Below are 23,145 nucleotides of genomic sequence, written 5' to 3'. Positions count from 1 at the left end.
GTTGTTGTCCTTCCCTCTCAAAGAGGAACAAAATGATATCACTATGCTAGAGTCTAGTTTCAGTGTGTCCAGCTGTGGCTGATCAGACCAATATGAGCTCAAAATGCTCTACCACAGGTCGGGCACAAATAATCCATGTGAACATTTGGGGTGGAAATTCTAAATTTGTGCATCCTGTGTTTCCTTTGAGCTGTTTCAATTCTGCTTTGCTCATAGAGCACAGCACCTTTTCTGATGCAGGAATGCCATGCTGAGTGGTCCTGTGCCAGTGTCTCCCATGTCACACAATCAATTCCAAAGTTCTTGAGAGAGACCTTGAGAGTGTCCTTGTATTGCTTCCTCTGACCACCATGTGAATGCTTGCCCTGTGTGAGTTCTCCATAAAATAGTCTTTTTTGCAAATGTATGTTCTGCATTTAAACAATGTGTCCATCCCATCAGAGTTGAGCTCTCTGAAGCAGAGTTTGAACGCCTGGCAATTTAGTTCAAGTAAGGAAAGACCTCAGTGTCTGGTACTTTATCCCACCAGGTGATCTTCAGAATCTTCCAAAGACAATTCAAATGGAAGCGATTCAGTTTCCTGAAATGGCACTGGCACACTGTCCAGGTTTCACAGGCATGCAACAATGTCGGCACAACAGCTCTATAGACCTTCAGTTTGGTAGTCAGTCTAATACCTCTTCTCTCCCATACTTTCCTTTGGAGTTTCCCAAACCTATCCACAGCATTCAAAACTTCTCCATTTGCTGTAACTGATCTCCATAGAAAGCAGAACAAAAGTAAACAAGCTTTGATTGCATACAGAAAGATGTAAGGTTATACAGAAAGGAAGGACTTAAGGAAGGGAGCTAAGATAGATCTTCCAGAATTAATCCTAGTCAGAATGGACAGTCAATCCTCTTCCTTGAGTGATTTTAGAATTGGTTGGGGGGTGGAGGGGGAAGTGTGGAGGATTAAACTCAAAGACTACTGGAGAGTCCTTCCAGGCTCCCTGGAACCCCAGGGTTGACACTTATTGTGTAACTGTAAGCAGGTCATTTGGCTTCACTAAGCCTCAGTTTCCTCATTTGAAAATGAAAGCAATAATACTGGCCCTCTCTGCCTTGTTACAGTTGTTGTAAATAAAGTGTTTTGTAAACTTTGAAAGTGCTATAGCATAAGAAATGAGGAGCAGATGGACTTTATTATAACCTGGAAAGGCTTATATGAACTGATACTGAGTAAGAGGCACAGAAGCAGGAGATCATTATACATGATTACAGACACACGGTATCTGTAAGGACTAACGTTGATACACTTGACTCTTCTCATCAGTACAAGGTTTAGAGACAGCTCCAAAAGACTCATAATGGAAAAAGCTATGCACATCCAGAGAAAGAATTATGGAGTCTGAATGCAGATGGAGGCAAACTATTTGCTCTTTTTTTCCCTTCTTTTTTGGTTTCATTTCTTCTCTCTCATGGTTCATTCCATTGGCTATAATTCTTCTTTACAACTGGACTATTACATATAAATAAGTTCAATGCGAAGGGATATGTAGAACCTATATCGCATTACATGCCATCTGGGGGCAGGAGGGAGAGAAAATTTGGAACTCAACTTGTGGAACTGAATGTTGTAAACTAAAAATAAAAAAATAAATTTAAAAAAAAAGAACACATGCTAGAGAGAAAAAAAGTGCTACAGAAATGTGAATTGTTATTGGAGTTCTAAAAGCAGCTCCCTCTCCATGATTTATACTAGCGGCATTCATGAGGCTGGGTGTGGTGATGTAACTTATTAAAATAAAATATTAAAAATGTTTCTTTAAAAGATTTAAATCTGGAAAGGACAAAACTCCTTAATTAGCAGATAAGGAAACCGAAGTGCAGGGAAAGGAAGCATTATACCTTCCTAGCTAGATGTTTCAGTTTTCACTGAGCTTGGAGTCAGGAAGTGCTGAATTCAAATTCTACCTGAGACACTTACTAGAGGTAAAACCCTGGGCAAGTCACTTAATCTCTGACTCCCTCCGTTTCTTCATCTGTAAAATGGGCATAATAGCACCCACTTCCCAGGGTTGTCATAAGCATCAAATGAAATAATTTGTGTAGAGTGGTTTGCAAACTTCAAGGAATATTTAAATGCTAGCTACCGTGATTATACCCAACGTCGTTAATTGTCAGAGCCACGATTTCAACTCGAGTCCTCTGATTTGTGAGGAATGAGAGAAAATATCTTTAAGAAGGATCCAGGGCTCTTTCTTCTATACAATGTTGTTCTAGCTATGGGAAGTATGGGCTCTAGGGGAATTCAGGGGAGATAGGAGAGTCAAAGAGGAGGAGCTGAATTTCCCTATTCATGACCATCACAGGTTGTTGATATTAAAATGACTCTGAGCTCCCTGAGCACATTCCGAAGGAGAATAAAGGGTGGCAGCTCAGAAGAATGTTGGGGGTGGGGGTGTAGACACAAGGAATACCAGGTGGGATGAGGGTGGATTCAAGAAAGAAGGTGTATTATTGGAGCCAGGAGACCCAGGTTCTCACCCCTCCTCCACCATCATTCAGCATGGCAGTGAGATCTCTTCACCTTGTATGGCTACCTGAAGGCTTAGAAGAGACATAAACGTACTTGGAAAGCCTAAGCATGCTTTCTGGTCTGGATCTATGATTTCAGCAATAAGAAGAAGTCCCAAAAGGGACATTGCCCCATCTATGGAGAGCCCCATTGTTCTTGGAACTTGAAATCTTAGAGAATTACCTGCCCTTTAATCCTGCCCTGCCCCCTGAACTTCAAACTCCATCAAGGTAACTTAAGCTTTGCACCTCTGAAGCAACTAGTACAGAGGTCTGCACATAGTATGGTGGTTTTTAAAGCTTCTTGTGCTTTGTTGTGTTCCTGATCCCCACTCACCTATTAGGAAAGCGATTTCTCCTCACAATTCAAGAAGCATTTTGTTCTGCCCCTCTGTAGTACCGTGCAATATTGTACATTATAGTTATGCAATATATTCACTTATCAATACAATATACTTACCTATTATATTTATAATATAAATATTATATCATGTCATGCTATGTTATGATACTTTATATTATATTATGTTTTATCTATCATATTATATTATGTTACATAATCGTATGTTACATTAGATTGTATTATGTTATGTTATAGTATAGTATATTGTATTGTATCATATCATATCATATTATATTAATTGTATTGTATTATACTATACTATGCTACACTATACTATATCATATCATATCATGTCATGTCATGTCGTATATCATATCATATGTCATATCATATCATATTATATATGTTGTATAGTATTGTATTGTACTGTATTGTATGGTATTGTGTTGTGTTGTACTGTATTGTATTGTATTGTATTGTATTGTGTTGTACTGTATTATATTGTATTGTATCGTATTGTGTTGTGTTGTATCCCTACTAGACTATAAGTTCCATGAGGGTAGGAATTGCATCTAACTAAACCTTGTGTCTCCCCTCGTGCCTAGCAAAAGGCTTGCATATAGAAAGAATTTAAAGAACGTGTATTTAATGAATGTACAAGTATTTCAGTAATCAATATTTGTTATTGGGCAGCTAGGTGCTACAGTGGATAGAATCCTGGGCCTGGAGTCAAGAAGACTCATCTTCATGAGTTCAAATCTGGCCTCAGACACTTACTAGCCGTGTGACCCTGGACAAGCCACTTAACTCTGTTTGCCTCAGTTTCCTCATCTGTAAAATAAGCCGGAGAAGGAAAAGGCAAACCACTCTAGTATCATTGACAAGAAAAGCCCAAATGGGGTCACAAAGAAGAATTGGACAGGAATGAAAACAACTGAACAAGTGCCTAGCAAAGTGCTTGCATACAACAGGTATTTAAGGAATGTATATCTAACGAATGGACAAGTATGTCATTAATCAAGATAGACACGTTCCGTCAGGGAATTGGATAATTGTGAAATGGCTCCATTGGCTTTCACTCAGAGATGCCTTCCCTGCGCCACTCCCCCACTCCCACTCCATACTATCAGTCTCTCCCTAAGGCATCCCCCTCCCGATGAGCTAGTCCTTCATGTTCCCTGTTCTCTTCAGAGAAGTGAGATGGAGCACTCCCTTGCAAGTTCTGGGCAGATACCCTTGGAGATGAGAGAGAGCTGAGCCAATCTCCTCTGAAGTATCTGGTGCCATTGCAAAGCAAACAAAGACAGACAACACTATCACCAACTCCTGCCACCACCCAGTGGCCCAGCGAAGCTTTTGGGCAGGGAGCTGCCCAGCCACAACCACCAAAAAAATCATTATTTGCATCCTATTATTGTTCATCCCTCAGCGCAATGGCATAGCTGGAGGGGAATGAGAAGGTGAGGATGACGCATGGGCACATCACAAAACTTGCCTCCTAATTTAGCTGGCTTGTATTGTTTTTTCACCAACCAGTTACTAGTACTGAAAAAAACCTAGGCTTGTCATCCTTTGCCATATTTCCTTCATTACTTCTAAGCTCTTGGAGTCCAAACTCTTGGAGCACCTTTGAAGATTTGTGTCATAATCCCAGCTCCACACCCTGTCACACTCTGTGAGAAGGCTGTTGTCAAGGCCTTAACCTCCAATTCTCCGCGTCAATACAACAAGGACAACCATAACTCAGCAGAGCTGCCCTTCTGAGAAAATCTCCCCCGTGCCTTCGCTAAGGTAGAGCTGGGGTCATAGAACTTAGGAATAGAGGAAAGCTTGAAGATTCTCCAACCCAAGGCCCTTATTTTACAGACGAGGACAAAGCGGATTGACTTGACCCAATTCATGCCTGTAGTGAACGTGAGAGCCAGCATTGGATTGCAGGCTGTCAGACTCAGAGTTCCATCCAGTTTCCAATAGAGCTTTCATTGAAAAGGAGACTCTCAAGCTTCCTTCTCTTGGGAAGTTGATATAGCTAATTAGACTTGCTTTAAAAGAGGAAATATCAGCATCAAGAAATTTAAAAGCTTGGCCATGGGTAAACCATAATGGGAATATTTAAGAGTTTGCTGTGTTACAAACTGCAAAGTGCTTTCAGAAATATCACCTTATTTTACCGTCATAGCAACCCTGGGATATAGGTGCTAATATTATCCGCATTTTACAGATGAAAAAAACCTGGGACTGAAGGGAATAGTGAAGGTGTGAATCATAAAGCATTTTTAACTAGAGCTAAAAGATTAGCCTCCTGAAGACAGAAACATAAAGAGAGGACCAGAGAAGTACTGTGTATCTAGGAATGGGTAGGAAAGGCTATGATATCTGTGATCATTTTATAGGTTTGGGTTTAAGGATTTACTTTTCAAGAGGGGCTTATCATCCCTTAAAAGACTTGATCTTACAATTATTGAAGACTAGCACCAGGTAGATAAGGGTGTCTTGGTTTGAACTGCCAACCTAAAGCTGTAGGATTGTTAGCTGAGAAAGAAAGTGAAATAAGCCATTTTGTCTACTCTTTTATTAATAAATGTTTATTAAAGCAGTCAGAATTAAACTATAGGCAGTAAAGCAGGTCATCCTAAAAAGCAAAGCTTTAATGAAATTGTGGGTACATTTTAGTACCTTTTCCAACCCCAGCTTAATCTAACCCTAGTATCTGCTCCAAACTTGAGTAGAAGACTTCTGCTCTCCAAGAACTCACTATTTGACAAAAATTAGTGGGAAAACTGGAAAGTAGTCTGGCATAAAATAGGCATAGACCAGTGTCTCACACTGTATACCAAGATAAAGTCAAAATGGAGATGTGATTTAGATAAAAAGGGTGAGTTCACAAGCAAATAAGAGAAGCATGGAAAAAATTACCTGTCAGATCTATGAATAAGGGAAGTCTATGACCAATAAGAGATAGAGATGATCACGGAAGGTAGAATGGATAACTCTGATTACATGAAATTTAAAATATTTCCTCACAAAGCCAATACAGAAAAACGATCAAAGAGGACCATGACATCAGGGAAATGATGACATGACTTACACTTGACTATGATTTGAGTGAGGGAGGGCTGAGTAGAGACAGGAGAGATAACAACAGCAGCAACTATTATTATAGTAACAATTACTATCCCTCTTCATCTCCACCTCCTGGCTTCCTTTAAAATTCAGTTCAAATAATACCTGCAAGAGGCCTTTCCTAGTCCCCTCCATCCACTGCTAGCTCCTTCCCTCTGAAATTAATTCCCTTGTACATGTATAACCAAGAGCAGCTAGATGACATAGTGCATAGAGTACCCAGCCTGGAGTTAGGAGGACCTGAGTTCAAATATAGTCTCAGACACTTAGTAGCTTTGTGACTCTGAGCAAGTCACTTAATCCTGTTTGTCTCATCTGTAAAAATGAGCTGGAGGAGGAAATGGCAAACTTCTGCCAGGATCTTTGCCAAGAAAACCCCAAATGGTATCATGGAGAGTTGGACATGACTGAAACAACTCAACCACACATACATGTTTGCAGCTGTCTCTCCTATTAGAATGTGAATTCCTTTAGGAGAGGAACTGTTTTTGCCTTTCTTTGTATCCTTAGCACTTAGCACAGTGCCTGGCATATAATAAATGCTGATGATAATGGAGGTGATGCAGCAGTGATGATGATAGTGGCAGTGGTGGTGGCAACGGTGATCAAGTGGTTGTAGTAATGGTCAAGTGGTATTGATGATGATGGTGGTGATGGTGGTAATAGTTAGATGGTAGTAATAAGGTAGTGTTGGTAGTCAGATAGTGGTGGTAGTGGTAGCTAGGTGGAGGTGATGATGATGATGATGATGATGATGATGATGATGATGATGATGAAAGTAATGATGATAATGACAATGATAATGGTGGTAGTGGTGGTGGAGAGTATGATGATGGCAGTATGATGGTGATGGTAGTGGTAGTCAAGTGGTGGTGGTCAGATGGTATTGATGACCAGGTGGTGGTAAGGATGGTGATGATGATGATGATAGTGGTGGTAGTGGTGGTAGAGGGTATGATGATGGCAGTATGATGGTGATGGTAGTGGTAGTCAAGTGGTGGTGGTCAGATGGTATTGGTGACCAGGTGGTGGTAAGAATGGCGATGATGATGGCGGTGCTGATGTTGATGATGAAGAAGAAATAATAGGATCAGTTCCTGACCTTATGTGTGGAACATTGTACAGCTGTTTTCCCATTGTGTGTGACCCCATTTGGGCTTTTATTGGCAAAAATACTGGAATAGTTTTCCATTTCTTTCTCCAGCTCATTTTACAGATGAGGAAACTGAAACAAACAGGGTTAAGTGACTTGCCCAAGGTAACATAGTTAATAAGTGTCTGAGGCCAGATTTTAACTCAAGAAAATGAGTCTTATTAACTCCAGGCTCATCATCTTGCAGTCACCCCGGTTCACCACCTTGTGTCATCTTCAACTCCTCACCTCACATTTCTGATCAGTTGCCTAATCTTGTCCTTTGTACCTCAGTAACCCCTCTGGCATCTGTCCACTTTTCTCTACTCACACAACCACCACTGTTGTTCAGGTCCTCATCACCTCTCTTCTGGGCTATTATAAAAGCCTCCTAATTGATGTTGTTTAGTCAATTAGTTGTGTCTGATCCCCATTTGGAGTTTTCTTGGCAAAGATACTGGAGTGGTTTGCCATGTCCTTCTCCAGTTCATTTTACAGATGAGGAAACTGAGGCAAACAAGGTTAAGTGACTTTCTCAGGGTCACAAAGTGTTTGAGGCCAGATTTTAACTCAGGAAGATGAGTCTTCCTGACTCCAGACCAGGCACTCTATCCACTATGCCACCTAGTTGCCCTCCTCAAAGGCTCAGTCTGGTTTAATTTTTCTATTCCATTCCATGTGTGTCTTCAATATGAAAGACAGGAGGGCAGAGACTGGATCCATGCTATTCTGTTTATACAACACCTAACAGAGCATCATGTTTAATGATTCACTTAATAAGAGCTATTTGATGCCATGAAAGCAAGTGATGAGGAGAAGCAGAGCTCTGAAGTACTTCATGGCACAACTGGTAGGGGTGTGACTCACCTATACTACACAGTCTAAGTAAAAACCTTCAAACAATTTCTCTCCTGAACCCTAGGCAAGAAGGTGTTTATGTTTCCAGGGACTACTGGGACTGCTCAAACACTGTTCTGACATGAGCACTTTCAGAAAAACATATTCTTCCAGTCATGACGTTTGGGGCATTAGGATGCTGAACACCCAGCATCGGGGTATCCACCCAGAACAAAAAGATCGCTCATTGCCTTGGGGGGCTCCTATCCTCCCTTGCCTTCCCTCTCCCCTTGTCTTCAGCTGTCTCAGAACCAAATCCTGAACTACTTTATGTCCTGCATGGCTCAGATAAGATGGGAGTCTTGCTGCAATCCTTCTAGTGAGATGAAAGACCAACAGGCCTTAATATCTTTCTTGCCACTGCCTGTTAAGATCCTCCAGGCTTTACCCGTCTCTTAGCCCTGCAGACACCACCATTATCTCCTTCTCCACACCCTGTGCTAACTTATCAACTGACCTGCAGACAGCCTAATGGACTTTGACATCTATTCTTCCACTGTAACCTTAGGCCCTATAGATCTTTCTGTCTTCTCTACAGCTGAATTGTTGCTGGTACATTGGATAGAGCATAAGCCTGAAGTCAGGAAGCCCTGACTTCAAATTCAGCTCTAGACACTTCCTAGCTGTGTGACCCTGGGCAAGCCACTTAACTTCTGTCTAGGAGGTCTGGAACTTAGTCATGACTCTTGCCATCAGCTAATTGTGTGACCTTAGAAAAGTTATTTTGTTTTTCTGGGCCTCAGTTTTATGATCCACAAAATGAGGAGTCTCAGACTAGATTAAATCCTTCCAGTTCTAATATTCTATGATAATTGAGGTGCTCATGGTTTCCCTGAATGAGTAGGAAAGAATGTATTGTATTAATTTATTTAATTTTATTAAATGTTCCTGTCACACCTGTCTCACACCAGGCCCACTAGAATCTATAAATGCTCTAGGTCCATGGGTGCTTTCTCCCCCCCAGCCCCCAGTTCCCACAGTGAGGGAGGCTGAAGTGATAGATAGTTGACTCTTCAGTCATGGGTTCATAGGATTAAGGGCTAATAGTAACCATGGAGATCAGCTAACTCAATGTCTTCATTTTACAAATTAGGAAACTAAGACCCAGAGACTTGCTTGTTCAAGGTCACATTAATGTTAAATTCAAATGCAGGTCTCTGAGCCACACCATGCTGCCCCTCAGTCATCTCAGAGTATCAGCGTCAGCCTGATACTCTGGAAATACACGTTGGCCCTAAAGAGTTTCTAGGCAGAAGAGAGCAAGGACCCCACTGTGGTGCTAGAGTAATCATATTGTCAGTGTTGTAAGGGAAGTGATTTACAGATAGAACACATAGAAGAAAGGAAGACCGTTAATGGAGCGGCCCTAGATGAGAAATGTTGGAGGGACATATGGGAAGAGAGACCTTAATAAGAAGCAAACTCAGAAACCTGATGTGAAACACAATGCAGTTTATTGGAGACAGAATAGATGGGCCAAAGGGGGTTTGCATTTTATATACATCAGAACAGTGGCCTCTCGGCTTTGGGGTGAGGTGAGAGAACATCCGAGGAGTGCAGACAGATCACCAAGTTGAGCCACAATCCAGGCGTGCGGAGAGGGACTGGAGGGGAGCAGCTGGGGGCAAGGCTCCGAGGACCGAGGGGCGGCGGAACTGGCCAGGGTGCTTATCTGGTGGAGCGCTGTTTGGAAGATTGAGAGTACTTGACTGTGCTGCTGCTGCTGCTGCTGCCCCCGCGGATGCTGCCCGAGCTGATCCCACCCCCGCTGACGCTAGAGCGCCCTCCAGAGCCAAAGCTGCTGCTGCTGCTAGCGAAACCGCCGCCGCTGCCGCCGCCGAAACCGCTGCCGCTGCCGCCGCCGAAACCGCTGCCGCTGCCGCCGCCGAAGCCGCTGCCGCTGCCGCCGCCGAAGCCGCTGCCGCCGCCGAAGCCGCTGCCTGCCCCGCGGCCACCGCCGAAGCCACCGCCGTATCCACCGCCGGACACCGAGGTAGAGGTACTGCTGCTGACCACAGCTGTAAGGGGAGATTACCGACAGGTCAAGGTCACTGCAGCCGGGGCTCACGCAGGGATCCCACCAAGCTTTTGCAAACCAGGGGAGATACTCTTTATCACCATCACCATCACCATCACCATCTCCATCACCATCTCCATCACCGTCACCGTCACCGTCACCATCACCATCATCATCACCATCACTATTGCTTCTCCCCTATGTAGTTTTATTATTAGCTAGTGGTACTGTGATATAAGGGGAGAGAGTATTGAATCAGGAGACCTGGATCCAAATTCCAGTTATCTCTTATTGCTATGTGCTCTTAAACAAGTAATTTAACCTCCCTGGGCCTCAGCTTCCTCATATGCAAAATGAGGAGGTTGGACTGTTCTTTCTAAAGTCCCCTCCAGGATTAAATCTTCTAACCCTACTTAACGATATAATGGTCATTTACAACCAATAAGTGATGCCTTCATACAGGATAATAACTTTATAATTCATTCACTTCCACATTGTGAAACTATTACAAATTATCGAATAATTAAATTATAGAGTCAGCTAGCTCTCAGTTTTCAGTATGTGGCTTTACCCACCAGAGAGCTTTAATCCCAAACTTGCCTAAATAATTCGAGATCTTTTCTTCTCAAACATCTTTGGACTAACAAAGGAAGGAGCAACTAACAAGATGGCACAGAAGTGGTGGTGATATTGGCACTTATGTTGTCATCTCCATCTCTCTCTCTCTCTCTCTCTCTTCCCAACAGAGGCATTCAGGCAAACCTGGAGCACTCCCAGGGTGGAGTCCCTCCACCTCCAGTCCAGCCTACCCCTGAGGCAAGCAGCAGACTATCCCCCTAGCCAGGGATCATAGGCTCATCTCTCTAGATCTCGAAAGGACCTCAGAGACTATCTAATTCAACTCTTTCATTTTGCAGATGAGGAAACTGAGGCCAAAGAAGGTTAAATTACTTGTTTAAGGTCATATAAATGATAAAAATAGCTAATATTTACATAGTGCTTTAAAATTTGCCAATGGCTTTTAATATATTATCTAATTTGATAGGTAGAAAACAAATTCATCTAATAGTGCCTGGAACCCCTTCCCCTGAATTCAAAAACTCAATGTAATATCCCGAGAATGACATGCATTCCCCTAGGAATCAATTTGGGGTTTTCATTGCTCCCCTTCATTAACAGATAACCAGGAATGAAGAGTTATTGTCCATTTTAATTTTGGTTACTTACAGATGCTCACAGGGTTCTGGAACTCTCCAGACATCCTATTAGGAGAAGCAGGAGAAAGGTGATTCAATTATGTAGCAAATATCTTTCAATTTCATGGACCAGGGTGAAAAATATCACACATCACTGTCGGGAGCCCAAGATGAATTCAAGAACCTGGCAAATCAATTCTTGAAGACTAATGGTTGAGACTGGGCAAAGGCCAATCTGCAAAGGGAGGGGGAGCTAACAAAGGTCAGAGCTTCTTTGTAATGTTTATCTAAGAACAGGACCTCCTTATTCAAGCAGCTACTTCCCAATATTGGTTTAGTTTAGGGTTCAGAGGGGGTTACCCACCTGCACTCTTCTCCCTCCAACAGCTTCCTGTACGTGGCAATCTCAACATCCAGGGCCAACTTCACATTCATCAGTTCCTGGTAGTCCCGAAGCAGGCGGGCCAAGTCATCCTTGGCCTTTTGCAGGGCAGACTGCAATTCCTGGAGTTTGGCCTGGGCATCCTTGAGGGCTAGCTCCCCACGCTGCTCAGCTTCAGCTATGGCTGCCTGCAGATTGGCATTCTGGAGGACAGAGGAGACAGGAGAAAAGATCATCAGAGTGAGAAATGTTTCCCAGCCCAAGGTACTTGAGGGAACTGCTCCAGGTTTGCCTGAATGCCTCTGTTGGGAAGAAAGAGAGAGAGAGAGAGAGAGAGAGAGAGAGAGAGAGAGAGAGATGGAGATGACAACATAAGTGCCAATATTACCACCACTTCTGTGCCATCTTGTTAGTTGCTCCTTCCTTTGTTAGTCCAAAGATGTTTGAGAAGAAAAGATCTAGAATTATTTAGGTGAGAATCAAAAGCCAGAAATTTGGAGATGACCTCTAGAGGCTTCTTTCAGTCTAGGACTTCAGAATCCAGCCCCTAGGCACCCACCTTCTAACTAGGATCCTCCACCCACCTGTTTCTTGACGTTCTCAATCTCAGCTCGAAGTCTTTGGATCATCCTGTTGAGTTCCATGATCTCACTCTTAGTGCTTTTCAGGTCATCACCGTGCCTGCCAGCCTTGTTTTGCAGCTCTCCCAGCTAGAGACAAGAAGAGCAGATGTAGTGTTTCAGGAAGGGACATGTCTTTGTCCTGGACCAAACTTTGGCCAGCAGTTAAGCCACTAAGCTAGAGAAGTCCATTTTGACGATCTTCTTTGCACATACCATCCTGAGTATGCAGAGCTTTGTGGACAAAGGCAAGCAGAACTGCTGAGGGTATTCAACTCTCCTGTCTCAATGAAACAACCTTGTCATTTTTCCTTCTCCCACTGCTTCTTCCTTCACCTTTGCTTCATGTCCTCAAGATCCTCTCTACCATAGTTCTCAACCATTTTTTGTACCTTGGACTCTTTTGGCAGATTGATGGGACTCCTTCTGAGAATAATAATTATTGCCCACATTTATAATTGAAGGAAATGCTAAATTTAAGTTCAAAATTAGTGAAAATAACAATGTATTTTTCCCATCCAAGTTCACAGACTCCTTTAAATCTATCCATGGACCCTAGGTTAACAACCTAGATCAACACTCATTCTAAGCTGCTAGATAAAGAAAATTTTTCACTCTGATCAAGCCTCAAGGAATTCTAGGAATCTAGGGTCATAGCCAGGAAAGGATGGACCCTTCCCTCTGGTACAAGGGATACTCCAGGGACTGGTGAGGAATAGTGTGAAAACATTAGAGAGCAAGCAAGCTTTTCCCCAAAAGGATGACTTATCCACAGAGCCCTAGGTTAGAATACAAATGGTTCCTAGCTGAGACAGATTCCTGACACCTACCTTAGTCTGGTACAGGTCATTGGCCTCTGCCTTGCTCCTTTCAACCATCTCTTCATACTGTGCTTGGACCTCAGCAATGATGCTATTCAGGTCCAGGGAACGGTTGTTGTCCATGGAAAGGATAACAGAAGTGTCGCTCACGTGGGTCTGCATCTGGTTCAGTTCCTGTAGGGCAGAAATGGTCCTGCTCAATTACTGAGCTTCTGGAACTGGTGTGGGAGGGAAGGTCTCTGATCCAAGAACTCTAGCTTGCACCTCAGAGTCCTCCTCCATTCTGTGGAAGCTCATGTGGGACCAGGAGGGATCCGATCTTGTTATGAGGCTTGCCATCTAATTTCTACATTTCCACTAAACCTACACTACCTGATTTCTCTGAGGCCCAGTTCACAGAGAGGACAAAGACCCCTAAGCTCCTCTACCTGATTCCTCATCCTGTAATACCATCCCCCTCCTCTATTTATTCTAGTCCTGTCCATCCTTCAAGGTTTAGCCTCTATGAATCAGCCTTCTGAGACCATTCCAATCCATACTGATCCCTTTCATTTCCAAACTCCTATATAAAATCAGTTCCAATTCAATTGCACAAGCAGGCATTAAGCATCTGTTCTGTACAGAGTGCTGTGTAAATGTGCTAGGAACATACAAAATTTAGCTGAAATCCAGTCCCTGACTCTATGGATCTTACAATAAAGTAAGCTCTACTTATTCCTTAATTTATACATTGCTGATTAATTTTTATTTTGTTTGGATCCATCTTATTTCTCAAAAAAAAGTAAGCTTTTTAAGAGAAAGTACTATTCATTTTTGTCTCTGTCTCTATGACCAGACCTAGCAGGGTCTAGTGGGTTTTTAATAAATACTTGCTGCATGAATGGTAATCTCCTCTTGGGGTGGACTGTAGCCAGCAATTCCATTGTACCCCCAGTGCCAAGCACATAGATGTTCAATATGAACTGGGCACTTAATTGGGAAGGAGAATTTAGCGGGTGGGGACTTGAGCTCCTCAGTTGAGCACCAGGGTCCAGTGATGATGAAGATGTGGGAGCAAGGACAGCTGAAGAGTCACTTTCAGGGCCCCTACCACAGATCTGAAGAGACCCCTTAAGATAACAGGCTAGCTGAAGATACCCTACTTCAGAAACCAGGAAGCATCCTTACCGCTTCATAGAGAGCCGTAAGGAAGCCGACTTCATCCGTCAGGCTGTCAACCCGGCCCTGCAGCTCAACCTTGTTCATGTAGGCAGCATCCACATCCTGGAGGAAAGAGAAGAAAACACAGTACGGAACCATCTATAACACTGCTTAGCCAATGAGCTGCAAATGCAGCCAGGAGGATGAAAGTTAGTCCTATGGCAGGATTGAATATAGGAGAGTCTATTTCTTTTAGGGGGCTTTCAATGGTGCCTTGATCAGAGGCAGGGGGATGGTTGAAATGACCCCTTAGGACTTCCTACAGACCAAGAATTTTGCGACATCCTTGACCTTGGAGGAGGGAACAAACCAGGTTTTCTAGTTAATTCTCCAGCTGCCTAGTTAAGTATATGGGAAAGGAAGTGAGAGAGATGCCCTCCCAGCTCCCCAGCACCACCACATACACACACACACACACACACACACACACACACACACACACACAGCCTATGACTAGGGACCTGGAAATCTCATGCCTTTCTCATTCACCTTTTTTTTAAATCTTACTGTTTATTTTCCTTTTAAAAATTATTATATAGCATATTTCTCACTCACCTTCTTAAGTGTCACAAACTCATTCTCAGCAGCTGTGCGTTTGTTGATTTCATCTTCATATCTGCAGGGATGAAGGAGAAACCAGACTGCGTTTGGCATAATAATAACACATTCACACAGTACCTTAAAGTTCCAAAAGTAATTTTCACAATATCCCTAGGAGATAGGTCTTGCAAGTATTACTATCCATATTTTACAGATGGGGAAATAGAGACTCAAAAAGCTTGAGTCCTCTCAAGGAATCAGGGAAAGGGAATGGGGGCACTGTGATATAGCAGAAAGAGCACTAGATTTGGACTCAGAAGACATGAGTTCAAATTCTGACTCTGCTCCTTACATTACCCTCAGGAGGGGAAGCTCCCAGTATGGGGCACTTACTTCTTCTTGAAGTCTTCCACCAGCTCTTGCATGCTCCTCAGCTCTCCATCCAGTTTCCCTCGCTCTCCCTGCAGCCCATCCAAAGTCCTCCGAAGGTTGCTGATGTACCTCTCAAAGAAAGGCTCAAGGTTGTTAGTGCCTGTGACAGAGTTGACACCCTGCTGCTGGAGCAGGTCCCACTTGGTCTCCAGAACCTTGTTCTGCTGCTCCAGGAACCGCACCTGCATAGCATGAGGGGAAACAGCATCAGGCTACCAAACTGCAATGGAGAGAAAGAAGGGAACATCCCCAGCAGAAAAGTTTGGAATCTTTAGCCTGGGCGATGCCAGGAGTCTACGCTGGGCAGGCAGAGAAAATTTTGGGGATGTTTTTTAAGTTGGAATGACTCATAGATATTGTTTAGTTCAATTCCTTTGTCTTAGAATAAAGGGAACTAAGGGGAAGTAGGGGAAAATTACAGGTAACAAGTGAAAGTCAGAATTGGAACCTGTGTTCTTATGGCAAACCCAGGGTTCTTCCTGCTACAATCACCAAATGAGGAGAGCAAGGCATAAATGAATGAAAATCAACTCTGCTCAGAGGGAGGAGGATGGATGAATTGACTCCTTGCAATCCCTGGGAACTCCATGACTCATTTGCAAAAATTTAACAGATTATGTTAAAATGCACACACTTCATTCTCAGGCTTCTTTGAAAACTCTTGCTGAGGGTGTGTCTGCAGGGCTGGTGGTAATAATACTGATTGACATGTTATATTGAGGAAGGCAAACCCAACTTCTACTCAGACCCTGGGAGAGGCCAATATCACATTGGTCTCAAAAGTCCTTGAAATCCCAGGTCTCTTTCTGACAAACCCAGGAAGACATAGAACGACAAGTGAGTCACTGGTTCTCATTCCTCTTTGTCCTTTCTCCCAGGATGAACCTGTGTCCTTGGCGTGTAGCCCCCACTTTGAAAATGGGCCTGGAAGTCTAATCAAGCTTAATTCATATCCAATTTAGAAAGAAATGTAGCATTCCATGGAACAGAAAGTGCATTTCAAGAAAATGTTCATAGGAATGCATTATAGGAGGCTCTATCAATTAAAATATTTTTTTTCAACTTAGTTAATTCTAAAATATACACATCAAAAAAAAGTTAGTCATTAACAGGGAGGAAAGTATTAGGTTTAAGGTCCACTGCATGTATAAGGCTTTCCCCTTATGGGAGAATTTTGACTCAGATCAAAATTCACCAGATCATTGTCCATCTAAGTTCTGTGAATCTAGCCCTGCCCTCAATCCATCGAGATCGTTAGTCATAAACAAGGGAAGAACACTGTTTGGAGTCAGGAAACCTTAGGTTCAAATCCTGAGTACCTGCGTGACCCTGGTTGAGTCACTTCCTCTCTATAGATCCCAGTTTCCTCACCCATAAAATAAAAAACCTGTACATGAGCTCTAAGGCCCCTCCAGTTCTGAATTCTATAATTATGATTTCAACCACTACCCCTCTACTTATTCTCTCACTCCCCTTACTCACGCTACTTACTCTAGAAATGTACCAGAACAGGTTCCTTAAATGCCAGGCACAAGTCCCTCACATTAAGGACTAGGGGAAAGGGATCTGGGTCAGAGTGTCACCTTGTCAATGAAGGAGGCAAACTTGTTGTTGAGGGTCTTGATCTGCTCCCGCTCCTGAGTCCTCACAGCACCAATCTGGGGGTCAATCTCCACATTGAGGGGCTGCAGGAGACTCTGGTTGACAGTCACTTCTTGGATCCCACCAGGGAAGCCACCAGGTCCAAAGCCACCAGCTCCTCCAAAGCCACCCAGGCCACCAAAACCACCAATTCCTCCAAAGCCACCAGCTCCTCCAAAGCCACCAGCCCCTCCAAAACCACCAGCTCCTCCAAAGCCACCAGCTCCTCCAAAGCCACCCCCAAAGCCACTTCCATAGCTGCTGCGTCCACCACCATAGCCAAAGGCCCCACCCCTGGAACCACCAGCCACACTGCAGGAGATGCTCTTGTTGCCACCCAGACTGTAGAGACTTTGGCTGCCAAAGCCGCCTGCCCCACTACGGGACCCACAAGCTCCTCCACCAGAGCGCCCTGTTCGGGCCACACAGCTCATGCGGCTGCTGCCAGAGACCACAGCTGAGCGGCCAGAGAAGCCCTGGCTCCCACCGCCTGAGGTCTTGCAGATTTGTCTGCTCATGGTGAATGAATTGGATGGCAAGAAAAGCAGTGAGGCAGGAGGAGCAGTAATACTGAGAGGCAGACAGACAGAGGAGAGTAAGAAACTGAAGACCTCTGCAGCACCAGTCCCTTTATATATGTTTGGAGAGGTTGTTAGGCTCAAATGAGGGAGAGATAATTAATCCCAAAAATTCAAGGGCTGGGTTTGCCTGGGAGGCAACAAGTTTGTTCCAAGCTCACAAACACACCTTGAAAATAATCTGAAATGGTAAAAGTGCTAAGGTGACAGAGCTGCCTGGAGCGGGTGGAGGAGAGGGTGACTCCCAGGGTTGCCCCATGCATGGGCAAGGCCATCTCTCGGGCTTTGTCTCTTCTCCCAGAAGCATCAGGCTATGTCAAGAAGCCATATCACCATTTATGTCAGCTGCCCTAGGGCCCTGACAGGGCTGGTCAGAGAGAGCCTTTGGCAGGACGATGGGGCTGATCTGAGCTTAGAGTTTGGTCCCCTCAAGGGTCTCCCTGGCCCTCCAGCACAGTCTGTGTGCAAAGCCCCATTTGGGCTTCCTGGGGAAGGGACAGAGGGGAAGTGTGGAAGACCCTGAGGGAGGAGAGGACACGGGTAGGTCCCATATTACCAGATCTAGAGCTGGAAGAGATGGTAGAGCCTCATTCATTTTACACATGCCCAGACAACTTGCCCAAAGTCACACAGGCAGTAAATAGCAAAGTCAGAATTCGAACCCAAGTCCTCTGACACCAACCCCAGGAGTAGTCTTTACTTCATAATCTGGCTCCAATGAGTTTTTTCCGATTCATTTCACACTGATTCCCCCCAAGGCCACTATGTTTCAGTCACTACTTTTGCTGTCCTCTATCCTCAACATTCCGTCTCCTGCCTTGATTCTCTATGCCTACAAAGCTCTCCCTCTCACCTTCCACCTCATGGAATTCCCAAATTCCTTTCAAAGCTCAGCTCAGGACTTACTTCCTACAAGAGGACTTTCTGATTCCCCAGTTGTTCATGCAGAAATCCCCTTCCTAAATTATTTTCTATATTCTTTTTTGTAAAGCATACAGAAGAGTATCTGGTACTTTGTAGCAACTTAATAAATGTTTATTGAATTGTAAATATTTCATATTTATCTTTGTACAATAGAATGTAAAATCCTTGAATAGTTTAAGTATTTTTTACTTTGTTTCTCTAGTGCCAAGCACAATCCCTGGCACATGGGGAGTGTTTCACAAATACTTCTAAAGCTGAATCCCACTTAACTGAATTTCACTACAACCCAATTCAGTCACCCAGGTATTTCCAAGCATCCCATTGAACCAAGCCTTGAAAGTAGCTGGAGATTCCACAAGGCAGAAAGTGAGGGGGGAGGGCATTCTAGGCATAGAGAACAGAGGCATAAAGAGATGGAATGCTGAGGATGCAGAACAGAAGGAAGGCTAGTTTGTTTGGAACATAAGTAGTATGTTTACAAGGAAGCAATGTGAAATCAGAGTGAATTTTTAAAACTTTTTTCATCCAGATATTTTGGGTGCGGTGTAGACATAGCCGCAAGTACCAGCACTGAGAACTAGGGAGCCAGGGAAGGATATGAGTACCTAATGCACAGAGAGACAGAAATGGGTCAACTAAATTCCCTTTCTGAAAACAGATGGGTTCTCACTCTACCCTGATAACCATTTAAAATGTCTTGATGTGACATTATGAGAACAGATGCAAAGCAATTCTTCCTTGGCTCTGATCTTTGGACCTCCCTTCCTCTTGATAAAACATCATCTTTGAAGGTCTGTGTTTAAGGGATGGGGGGTGACTAGCATTTATTAAGCACCTGTTATGTGCTAAGCACTTTACAAATATCATCTCATTTGGTAATATTCTTGAGAAAAGAGTCTGAGGAATGAACCCAGCTAAAAGCCTGCTCCTGCCCACCCTGACCCCTTTCCCCCGTTTTGAGACAGAAGGCAGGGGCTTTGAGCCCCTCTACCCTGAGGAAGTTAAATGTTTTCCTTGTTGACAGTTTACACTGTATAGCTAGGCTGTGTTATCTGCCAGGCAGGGCCTTACTTCAACCATTCCAGATCAACTAACATCAATTCTTTTGTGAAAGTCCTCTGGAGCTTGAATTATACCATATTTTGTAGCTACCATCCTGTGGCTGACAGTTCTTCCTTATGTCTAGCCTCAGTCCCCACTGCTTGCTGACAAACCCATGTCCTCTCTGCTCTTGGTGGGGTTAGAGAAAAAGCAAATTACCTTCCTCCAGATCAGGTGTTCTTACCCTTATTTGTGTGGCACAGACCCTTTGGGTAGTCTGGTGAAGCCTGTAGATCTTTTCTCAGAATCATGTTTTCAAATAATTGGAGAAAACGCCAAATTTCAGTTAGAAGTAAATGAAATTAAAGATGTAATATTTGTTCTCATCCAAGTTCTTAGACCTCTCTGAAATCTATGGTCCCCAGGTTAAGAATGCCAGCTCCAGATCAGAAACCTCCAAAGACTGAAGTGGAGAATGAAGTGTTTCGAAAGACACTGGCCTGAGTGTCAGGAGTCCTGAGTTCTCACTAATTTACTATGTGACCTCAAGTAAGTCACTTTACCTCTATGGGACTCATTTTCCTCATTGTAAAGTGAGGGATTGGGTTACAGGTCCCTTCTGCCTCTGGCATGCCAAGAGCCTACAGTCTTGTCTCATGAGTAAGTATCTTGGGCCATTTGCTAACACTCAAGAGATGACAATTTAGTCATTATTTCATTATGCAGGAGCTGATTAACCCTACAGAGGGCTAACCAAGTTGTGTCTCTTTCTTTTCCCTTTCTTCCTCCTTCTCCCTGCCTTACCCTGTGTATTCAGCCCCTGCCTGGCAGGTAGTGATGTAGAAAACTCCCAGCCAGGCTAGCATATCTGGAAGGGGGCAGAGGGGAGGCAGGCATTAGTTCTGTTGGCTATTGTGTGATCTTGTCATAGCTTTCATGTCTCCAGAACTCCTCACATCCCAGATCTCTGGACTTGGCAACATCACTGAACATGCCTGATTCAGAAAGAGAGATTCTGCCTGCCTGGTGTTTTTCAAAGGCTTAGGGACTGGGTTTGGTTCCTCAAACAACTTTGTTCTGTGCCTCGAGAGCCTGCCAAGCTGATTGCTTATTTCTTCAGGATGGGTCTTTTTAAATTCCCTTTGCAGTAAGCTCTCTTCTCAAGCTTTAGTCAGGCCTTGCCAATGGGGTAGCTGGCATAGCCCTGGCAACAGGCTAACTCTGAATGCTGATGTGGATTCAGTGGAGAGGACAATAGCACACCAAGCCCAGTGCCAAGAGTTTTTCAAATATGAGAAAGGATTTCTTCTGAAGTCTCCATGCAGGATCTGACCTTGGCAAAATCGTTCCATCAGTGAAGTTTGTCTTGGACACCCCATTCTGAGCCCTCCTCCCTTCCCCACTGGCATCCCTATGACTTCCCCTAATCTGGACCATTATCTCTCTCTCTCTCTCTCTCTCTCTCTCTCTCTCTCTCTCTCTCTCTCTCTCTCTCTCTCTCTCTCTCCCTCTCTCTCTGAATCTGAGTGTGTATATGTGTGTGGTGTGTGTGTTTATCTCACTCTGTCTCTCTGGCACTTACTAGCTATGTGACCTGGGCAAGTCACTTAACCTCTGTTTGCCTTAATCTACTGGAGAAGGAAATGGCAAACCACTCGAGTATCTTTGCAAAGAAAACCTCATAGACAGTATAGTCCACAGGGTCATGAAGAATCCAACATGAATGAACAACAACAAAGGCCAGTTTGACTAGACCTCAGAATATATATGGAGGAGAGTAATATGAATTTGGAAAGATAGGTTGGTGTCATACAGTGAAGGACTTTAAATGACAAGCAGAGAACTTTGCGTTTTAGCCTGGAAGCAATATGAGACACCGGATAAAGATCTAGACTTGGAACCAGGAAGACCCTGAGTTCCTGTTCTGCCTTCCAACACATGCTAGCTATGTGACATTAAGCAAATCACTTAACCCCTCAGCACCCTCAGTGATTCTCTAAGAATTGGAGAGAAGGTTCCAGCCTACAAAGGTAGAAGGGATTACCTCTTCCAGGAGTTCCCTATCCCAAAGAAATCAGAGGTCTAGTCCCTGTCCCTATCCTAGAAGTAAGAGAGAAAACTAATTAAGGTCTCTGAGCAAGGGAAAGTGATGTGGTCAGATTTGTGCTTTAGGAATAATAATTTAGGACCTGTGTGAAGGATGGATTGAAAAAGGAAGCAGCTGGAGGCAGGGAGACCCATTATTAGATGAGAAGTGATGAGGACCAGAACCAGGGTGGTGCCCCAGATTGGTCCAGATACTTGGGGAAGTGGCCAGAGAAGATGTTTACAATCTGGACATTTCTATGGAAAAGAAGTAGCCACGGGTCCATCAGATCTAAGGGGATAGATCTTCATAAATTATTTAAATAGAGTAACTTCAAGGGACAGAAACCAGGTAAGTCTTCCCAGAAGCAGGAAGCATTGAGCTGATTTTACAAGAGAGGACAGTGACATGGCTTAGCAGAGATGATGTGGTATCAAATCAAATCAATAGATTTCAGACCTTAAGAAAATAAAATTGTAGTCACAGATCATCAGAGTAGGAAGAAACATTAGAGATCATTCCATCCAACTCCTTATTTGACACAGGAGGAAGCTGAGACCCTGAGGTGTCAAGTGATTTGCCTAAGATCACATAGATAGTCACTGGTAGGACCCATGGTTGACTCCTGATTCGGTATTATTTCAATTTAATTCAACAAATGTTGAACATGAGCTAGGTGCTGGGACTACAGAGCTAGGTGCTGGGGACTGGACCATCCTTGGGTGAGCCCAGTGCTTGGGAGCATACCAAGCACCCTCCTCCTGATGCAGTCTCCTACATGGAGGCTGGGGAGGCGAGCCTGCCTCTAGGGATTTGTGATGATACTGAATGGAGAGGCCTGGCTTCCCATGGGTGTGCACAGGTATTCAGTGACTATTTCCATTCTGGTGAGGTGGCTAAGATTCTCACCCAACAGCTATGCCATGTCTGGAAGTGACCTTGGTCGGGGCAAATCCCCTGAGCCAACTGCTTTCAGTATGAACTCACTTTCTTCAAGATCTGAAGCAGTTGAGGTCAGAGTACATTCCTGATGTCTTGGGAAATGTTCTGATTGAAAAGGAGAGACTAGATGTGAACTGGTTAAGAGGATAGTGGGGCACTACTCAATAGTGTAATACTAGAGACTGATACTGCAGAGAACACCCCGGAACAGGGGCTCAAGCCCATAGCCTCAGAAAGATAATCTCCAACCCTTTAGTGTTACCACCTAGAACTCTGAGGGGGTGATGCAACTACCCTTTGGACACCCGACCTGCCATTTGTCCTGTTACAGACTTCCCAGGGTCCATATGTGTGACAAAAGACAGAAGCAATACATCTCTGCCCACAAGGAGCATATATTCTTCTGGGACTGTTTCTTCTATATCTCCCTATATTTACCCTTTCATTTTAGAGTTGGGACAACTGAGGATCAGAGAGGTAAATGACTGGCAAGTCCAGGAAGCATGGTAGAATGGAGAGAATTCTGGATTTGGAATCAGAGGACCTGGCTCTGTTGCTTTATAATTATGTGACTACAGACAAGTCACTTAAACTGTTAGAGCCTCAGTTTCCAAACTGGAAAATGAAAGACTTAAAACACAGTTTTCTACTCTTTTCCAACTCCAAATCCTA

The 23,145-nt window shown here is 43.8% G+C and overlaps 1 protein-coding gene across 1 annotated transcript; it reads right to left on the bottom strand.

Moving 5' to 3' along the window:
* Positions 1–9,721: 9,721 nt before the first annotated feature.
* KRT3 (keratin 3) lies at positions 9,722–17,420 on the bottom strand. The gene is made up of 9 exons (XM_036759821.1): positions 16,845–17,420; positions 15,223–15,443; positions 14,845–14,905; positions 14,257–14,352; positions 13,099–13,263; positions 12,233–12,358; positions 11,631–11,851; positions 11,298–11,332; positions 9,722–10,071 (listed from the first exon to the last, which is right to left on the bottom strand). The coding sequence occupies exons 1-9, from the start codon at positions 17,418–17,420 to the stop codon at positions 9,722–9,724; spliced, it is 1,851 nt and encodes a 616-aa protein (XP_036615716.1).
* Between the last annotated feature and the right edge of the window lie 5,725 nt (positions 17,421–23,145).

Source organism: Trichosurus vulpecula, chromosome 5 (genome assembly GCF_011100635.1).
Source record: "Trichosurus vulpecula isolate mTriVul1 chromosome 5, mTriVul1.pri, whole genome shotgun sequence".
Taxonomy (NCBI): domain Eukaryota; kingdom Metazoa; phylum Chordata; class Mammalia; order Diprotodontia; family Phalangeridae; genus Trichosurus; species Trichosurus vulpecula.
The sequence above is the reverse complement of the archived record's forward strand: the minus strand, read 5'-3'. Positions and strand labels throughout refer to the sequence as shown.

What these genes read in the sequence shown, in the direction of transcription:
- KRT3 (XM_036759821.1), bottom strand. Translation starts at nt 17,420, where the DNA reads ATGAGCAGACAAATCTGCAAGACCTCAGGCGGTGGGAGCCAGGGCTTC. An exon ending in GTGGAAGACTTCAAGAAGAA is followed by an intron (nt 14,906 to 15,222) that starts GTAAGTGCCCCA and finishes TCATCCCTGCAG; the next exon opens with ATATGAAGATGAAATCAACA. An exon ending in ATGACCTGTACCAGACTAAG is followed by an intron (nt 12,359 to 13,098) that starts GTAGGTGTCAGG and finishes TCTTGTCTCTAG; the next exon opens with CTGGGAGAGCTGCAAAACAA.